Source organism: Anneissia japonica, unplaced genomic scaffold (assembly GCF_011630105.1).
Source record: "Anneissia japonica isolate Jap-2015-1 unplaced genomic scaffold, ASM1163010v1 scaffold287864_len1152817_cov193, whole genome shotgun sequence".
Lineage (NCBI taxonomy): Eukaryota > Metazoa > Echinodermata > Crinoidea > Comatulida > Comatulidae > Anneissia > Anneissia japonica.
The window spans coordinates 517,535-525,010 of NW_022710960.1; the positions used below are offsets into that span (position 1 = coordinate 517,535).

Below are 7,476 nucleotides of genomic sequence, written 5' to 3' on the forward strand. Positions count from 1 at the left end.
TCAATAAACATTGACTATACAATACTATACAATTGAGTTGATGAATACAACAGTTACACATTGAGAATTGAATTACATTACTAAAAGAATAAATATACATTACTGAATTAAAATACATTATCAATATAAAAAAATTATTTTAAAATATTCACATTAAAAATATTAAATATAAAAATAGACTTTAAAAAAATGGATACGGTATACTATAAAGAAAGTACAGAGCAGAAATACTATCAGTTGATGAAAGGTTTCCAAGTCTTAACTACATTGGATAGAACCTACCACAAAGACAGACTTTAAAATGAGTCTGTCATGTACGGAATAATTTCATAATTTTATAATTTTATATTTTTCATATTTTATCACTCAAAAGGAAATAGGCCTAAGTCTGGTAGCAAAAAAAGGAACATGTCCCTGTACAAGATGCCTACCAGAGAAACAATCATAAAGGCAATTAGGCTGTTCATGAATCTGTTTGTTTTACAAGTACATTCAGTGAATTTAAACTTGCTCTGACGATGATTGCTATACAGTATAATCAAATCATGTGCTTTTATATATATTTATATTTTTATATTATCACATTTAAACTTAAACTTTAAATTTTTTTGTTCATGTATATTTTTCACCTTAGCTTCAAAATCGATTTTTGGTCTGAAGTATAAATGTATAATATTGTTAATATATATTTATTATCAAAATTAGTTCCAAAAGATGGTCTCTGTCCAGTATCTAGACAAGATGACGACATCATCGGAATATGTTCTGATATGTGTGAAAGCGACTATAGCTGCACAGGTTCTATGAAATGTTGCTCTAATGGTTGTGGACATGTCTGTATGGAGCCTCTTACCGAAGGTTGTTATTTATGCGTGGATTTAGCCTACTACTAATGCCGGCCACTCACTGCGTCGTACGACCGTCGCACGACGAATCCATCTCCGCTGCATGTGAGCGATAGACGACGCAACGCCGTCTGCTGATTGTCGGTAGCATTCTAAATGCGCGATCCGTTGCGCGCTCGTCGTCGCGTTGCGTTTTTCATAGGAGGAACGCGTCGGCTGACGACCGTTACGCAGTGAGTGCCCGGCTTAATGGAGCACTGAAATACTTAGGCCTACATGGACAATTAAAACTGAAGTAAAAGCGTTTAGTTCTTACCTTACTTAGTTCATTGTTTATCATCTCTCTTTCGATTTTTTTGGTTATTGTTTGTCTATTTTGACATTTATTCTTTTTAAATCTAGAGATAAACTGGACGCGATCTTTCCATACAGGTAGGCTAGGCAAGTACGCATTATAAAGTTAATTAATTGATTGATTGATTGATTGATTGATTGAGTAATTGATTGATTGAAGGAAATGGTTGTCTGAGGAATAATGATTCTACTAATTTCATTTCATTTGTAGAGGTGCATTCTGGAGAATGTCCCACCACGTCACCCGACCTGGTTGGAATATGTACTGAATCCTGTACGAACGACGGAGACTGTTCGACGAATGAAAAATGTTGCTCAAACGGCTGCGGACACACATGTATGGCAGTGAAAGAGGAGGAAACTGGTAAAACAACTATCTGTTTGAATAATTCGAAAATATGTATGTGATGTGTTGTTTTACTGAACATTTTTTGCCAAATATAGGCTACATAGGACTGCGGTGATATTTATTTTATACTGGAAATACTTAAACCGTGTGTCTAAATAAAATCAAAACTACCTTGCCTTTTATAGTTTTTATACATTTTAACAGCTTCACCCCCAACTAAGTGTTCGCAATTGATGTGTAGGATGTTCTGTCCACTTGGCTTCAAGAAAGATGAAAATGGCTGTACAATGTGCGAGTGCTTAGGTAAGAATCATGAATTTCCATGTTAATGTTTCAAACACATGTTTCTCTTGCTTGTGTACCTAACTATATTTTGATACATGAAAACTCGTGAGCAGAGACAAGATTTTTGTTTTGTTTTTGTAGAGCTGAATGCCGGTTCGTGTCCGATTGTTCTTATATCCGACGCCATATTAGGCACATGCAGTGATGAGTGTTCCACAGATAGTGATTGTGGGCTATTCAAAAAATGCTGCAGTAATGGTTGTGGACATTCATGCCAATATCCGATTGATTTGCCAAGTAAGTTCGTAATAAAGATATTTAAAATATAGCTAGTTACATAGTTACATCTCGCTTACAATATGTAAGTTCCATAGACAAATGTCTTAAAATTAAACCAACAGTACTCACAGTTTTTTGAATGACAGTTTCGCCGAACTGTCAGTAAGGCTTCGTCAGATATGGTCTGCTGATTGTTGCCATGGTCTTACGTAACGATATGCTCTAGTCGTTTTCAGACAATTGGCTTTTGAATTATGGCCTATATAATTAATCCTTAAAATAAAACTATTTACTTTTTACATTTTCGTAAGTTACTAAATTGAAAATTAGAACAATGTAATACAGTATATTATAGCCATTTAAAAGGAATATAATTATTCGGAACGACTCTTAAATATAATGGTAGGTAACCGTAAGTGCTCAAATAGTGCGGCGCTTATTCGAGAGCGGCGCTTATAAAAAACATATTGGCGTGGCGCTTTCCATGCCCGTTCCCTGTTACCTATCTCAAACCGTAGTTCAGAAGGCCTATCATAACGTCATCGTAAATAAACGTTCATAAAGAAATACTTGTATCTTCATTGTGTTATTTATTCATTTTAACACTATACATATTGTATTTATAAACCTGTTTCTCAAAGTATTTCATTACAAGCAGGGTAGATATATTCTCGGCACTTATTCAAGAACTGCGCTTATTCTAGCATTTACGGTAATCACTTAATTTATAAGGAAGTTCTTAGAAAAAAGTTTGTAAATCAGGAAAATAAATCTGAATTGTTTCCATCTGTGTCTTCATTGTAAGTTAATAGGAGCATCCTTATTTCATGCTTTAAGATTTAGGTATTCAAAATAAAATGTTAGGGCCTATATAGGCCTATTCGAATGTAATATGTCATCTAAACTACGCATATCTGACGTAAAGTCACATAGAAACAAATAACTTGATGTTCTGCCCTGTTGATTTGATCTGAATTGTATAATTTTATTTATCAATATTTATTGAAGATTGATTGCAGTATTTACCAAATGTACCGAGTAAGTAAAAAATAAATATTAAATAAGAAATAAAAATTGCAGACGCTGTGTAATCCGTATAATGTTTGTTTTTGTTTTACGAAAGGGCTTATTGAAAGTTTTATTTTTTTACAAGTCACTACCGACAGTAAGCAGTGCCTAGAAATTATTAAATCTGAGATTGTTTTGATGATATTCATGTTTTCTTATGTTTTCGCAGCAAATCCTGGAAAATGCCCAGCCGTGCATATTAGTGAAAGGAAATTCTGTATTGATTATGTTGACATTTGTGTGAATGATGGTGACTGTGGGTCCGTAGATAAATGTTGCTATGGTCCTTGTGGTCGAATGTGTAGAGCACCATCTAATGGTAAGGAATGCTTTTACATTAATATGATTTTTTGCATTTCTGTTTAATTAGAAGTGTGTGCATTTAATAAATAATCTGGTTTTATGTTTTACAGAAATATCGGACGAATTATTAGCCAATGACAATGGATCTGGTGTCATCGCAGCATCTTTCGTTACTATTTGTCTTATAGTGTTAAGTTCATTTATTGCTGTGTAAACCAAAATAAAGATGCAGCTTCCTCTAAAAATAACCTATGACACTTACAACGATGTGACAACAGAATTAAAAGAATATTTTTATAGAACGTGTGGATAGATTATTCGAAAATAACGAATATTTTAGATTGAAATAACCGTACATGATGGATTGTATATTTTATACTGTTAAGAGATATAGTTTTAATGATTTTCTCTAAATAATTATGTTTACAGAATTATCAATACATACTGGGAATAATTAAAGGTTTTAATATCAGCATATGTTTCCACTTGCATGCGTTTTATTCATGTTTTTTTAAACGTTTATACAAGGGTGACGGTTATAAATAGTTTTCTTGTCAATTAGTTATTTCAAATTCAGTAAAGCCTGGTTTCCTTAAAATCGCTACACTGTCGCTACAGTGTTTTCAGTGCAATCTTTGTACTGCGTGCAGCCCCCGACGTATAATGGGGAAGGCTTCCCGAGATTCGACCGACCAATCAGCATCACCGAAAGCTGTTATCAAAAGCGTGTAGCAATTTTATGGAAACAAAGCTTAATTTATTGTGTTCATTAATAAAGTAAATAGTTTCAAAAAGTAAAAGGGTAACCGCAGGTTTTCAGTGATGTGAACTATTTTTTAAATAAACTATTTTTTTAAATAAACCTATTTAGCAGGTTAAAAGTTTTGTCAAACATTTTTATTGGAATTACGTACACTAATGTTCCTTGTTTCCGATTGTCAAATTTCAATTCCTGGAAAATAATAGTTATACATAATATCTGTATTGCAATAATGCCTTGTAATGGTCCATTTAATTGTTTCCAGACTTTCAACCAAACGGAGTAAATGTAAACAATTAGAGAAAACGTTTTGGTAGCTTCAAAATTCCTCTAACGTTTCTTAGCATTTTTCAAAATGTTGTTAAAAGTCAGTTGATGTTTGAAACATTCCTTTTGATTTCTTCTTGACTGTAGATGGAAGTCTCCTTATTTCATTCCTCTCTTTAACTATGTTGTGTAGTTTATTGAACATAGACAACGCTTTCGTTCTGGTCTGAACATTCTCAAGTTTCTTGGAGAACGGAGCCTGATTAAAGCGCTGCGACAAAGGTTTATTTGAGTTCCTTAACAGATATTCTGTCGAAAAACTTCTATCGATCAACGACTCACTTTCCAAACGACTTTTTGCAAGAAGTTTCTCAGTCTTTCGCTTCCTCTTCCGTTCGATTTCTTTTAAGATCATGTCTCGTTCTTGCGCTAGACTTTCAAAGCACCTTCCGTTATAGCGACCATACTGAGGTGGAACGTCTTGTGAAGCTACGGTGCGAACAAGTGCCTTCTTATATAAGTCTTGTTCTTTTAGGTTTCGTTTCAATCTCTCCTGCACACTAATATACTGTGCTTCACGTACATGTATATTGTAGCGAAGTTGTTGTACTTGCCGGTCCAGACGCAGTTCTTCCAATGTATTAAGAGTACTGGCACGGCGAAATAACCTGTCGCTTACATTTTGTAAGGCGAGTCGTCTTTCAAATCCACTTGGGAAATCGCTTGACGGTTTCTGAGTGTTCTGCTTTAGACCTACAATTTTCAAATATATGCAATATAATTAAGTTATTCTTGATACAATAAATGAGTACGTATAGGCCTACGCAATTCAAACAATTTATCTAACAAAATGTAAATCACTTTAGATAAGTGCCTAAAAACATAATTTGATAGACCTTTTGTCATGATTAATGTTACTGTAACTTGCCCGAACCTATGCTGGTTGCTAGTTCTCAGTCATTTTGTTTTTATGTGGCTGTTCTTCCCATCCCAACAATCGCATCGATTACGATATTGTTCTTGTTACAAAGCACGCTGTAGGCCCTACATTATAAAGCACAGTGCATGACACATTACAAAACAACCTGGTTATTAAGAATAACAAGTAGGGCCTAATCGATAATACTAACTGTATACACATTTATCAATCAGTGACGTCTTGAAATAGGGTAGCTGATGGGAGAGCGGAAATGTGACGTAGAGGCTCGAGGAGGGGCACTAACTCGCAAAATAAGGTAATTTTAGGTGATTTTTAACGACTTGAGCTTGGGGGGCGGGGGTGACAGGTGGCGCGAATACTTTTTGGAGTGGCGTGCGCCTTCCCCCCCCCCCCCCCCCCCTCCACACGCGAACCCCCTTAGATACGCCACTGGTATCAATTAAAGAGGTAGGCCTAGGCTTACTGTCTGCCGAAAAAAAAAAAATATCGAAAGAATAGGCCTAGTACCTCAAAAGTTCAATTAGACTATATTTGAATAGCTCATTCAAAAGCAGCAAATAAAGTTCTAACCAGAAACAGATCTAAAACATGAACTTTCGCTTCTTTAAAGACGTTCTTTAAAAATCCCTTATTGATTACCAGCAAATTTAAGGGTCAAGAAAAAAGTAAGCAATTCAATTATGGAATACATTTTTCCCCCAATTTTAGCTCATGGCTGGCAATGCATCCTTAAGCCAGTAAGCAGAGGGCAATGGTTGCTTTTATGTTGTAGCAACAATAGCACTAAAAATAATTATAATAATAAATAAAATACATAATCATTCATATGCACTCTCAAAGTGGCCCATATTTTTCTACCTAGCTAAATCAGTCTAACGAATAGGTTTACAAGCTACCTCGGACAATAAATTATAACAAAACTCTGCTGCATTCAAATTTAATTAAAACCAAATAATAATCGAAATAGATGTACAGTGGCGTACGCAGTGGCGTAGAAAAGTATTTTTCATTGGGGGAGGGGGATGATTGCGTGTTAGCCAGTGTCGTAACAGGCGGGGGATGGAGGGTCACCGGGCTGACCAAGCCGTCGTATCGGGCTGGGTAATAAGAGAAAAGAAAGGGGGAGAGAGAGGGAAAGAGAAAGAAGAGGAAAAGAAAAGGAAAGGAAAAGAAAAAGAGAAGAGAAGAGAAAAATAAAGATCTTTGGAAAATCCTCCCCACCCCTTTATAAATGCCCTTTCATCCCCTGAAAGTGCCTAAAAACCCCAAATTTCGGGCGCTTCGCGCGCATTTCTTGTTTTCTTGGGCCAGTTTCCTCTAAAAAATTGCACATTTTAGGGAGTTTTTATCAATTCCAACGAAATTAGAATTAAAAACACCGGGAGACAAGGGGAAAATATCCATCTCTGGAAAATCTTTCCCCACCCCTTGACAAATGCATCCTCTGAAAGTGCCTAAAATTCTCAAATTCTTTGCGCGCATTTCTTTTTACGGTAGGCCAATTTCCTCTATAAATTGCACATTTTAGGGAGTTTTCATCAATTCCGACGAAATTTGAATTAAAAACACAAAAATAGTTTGCGCGCTTCGCGCGCATTTTTTTAAGGGCTTTTTTAGGTTTATCCTTTTAAGTTATTTAAACACATAATAGTCCCGAACTCAAGAAAGACAAATTTAAGATAGATCGTTTTAACCTAAAAGAAGGGCCTCAATGTGTGCCTAATGTATTAAATCTGTTTATTTAAAGATATTATTATTTTTATGTTAGTTAATTATATTCTTTTTAAATCTTTTCATTAATATATTATTTAAATTATTTTTCTGTTCAGATGTCAATTTTATTTATTTTTGTTTTGTTTTTGTTTTGTTTTGTTTTGTTTTGTTTTGTTTTTGTTTTGTTTTGTTTTGTTTTGTTTTTTCATTTTGCCAGGGTCTCAATTGATCAGCTCAGCCCTCACAAAATATTGTTAAAATAAATAAATAAATAATAAATAATGATTCATAATTTTACTAAATTAGTCTAGCA

The 7,476-nt window shown here is 34.6% G+C and overlaps 2 protein-coding genes across 10 annotated transcripts in view; one reads left to right on the plus strand and one right to left on the minus strand.

The window, feature by feature from the left end:
• The window catches only part of LOC117107153 (cysteine-rich motor neuron 1 protein-like), a 23,508-nt gene extending 19,552 nt beyond the window's left edge, over positions 1-3,956 (plus strand). For all 9 annotated transcript variants that reach the window (XM_033248720.1, XM_033248723.1, XM_033248721.1 and 6 more), the window contains 6 exons: positions 706-858; positions 1,411-1,563; positions 1,753-1,851; positions 1,975-2,130; positions 3,350-3,499; positions 3,594-3,956. In XM_033248720.1, coding sequence (XP_033104611.1) covers positions 706-858; positions 1,411-1,563; positions 1,753-1,851; positions 1,975-2,130; positions 3,350-3,499; positions 3,594-3,697 — 815 coding nt within the window. In that variant the 3' untranslated portion in view covers positions 3,698-3,956. The remainder of the gene's footprint in view (positions 1-705; positions 859-1,410; positions 1,564-1,752; positions 1,852-1,974; positions 2,131-3,349; positions 3,500-3,593) is intronic.
• Positions 3,957-4,383: 427 nt separating this feature from the next.
• Positions 4,384-5,542, minus strand: LOC117107155. The gene is made up of 2 exons (XM_033248731.1): positions 5,407-5,542; positions 4,384-5,263 (listed from the first exon to the last, which is right to left on the minus strand). Exons 1-2 carry the CDS (start codon positions 5,414-5,416, stop codon positions 4,605-4,607), a joined length of 669 nt encoding a protein of 222 aa, XP_033104622.1. The 5' UTR covers positions 5,417-5,542; the 3' UTR covers positions 4,384-4,604.
• Between the last annotated feature and the right edge of the window lie 1,934 nt (positions 5,543-7,476).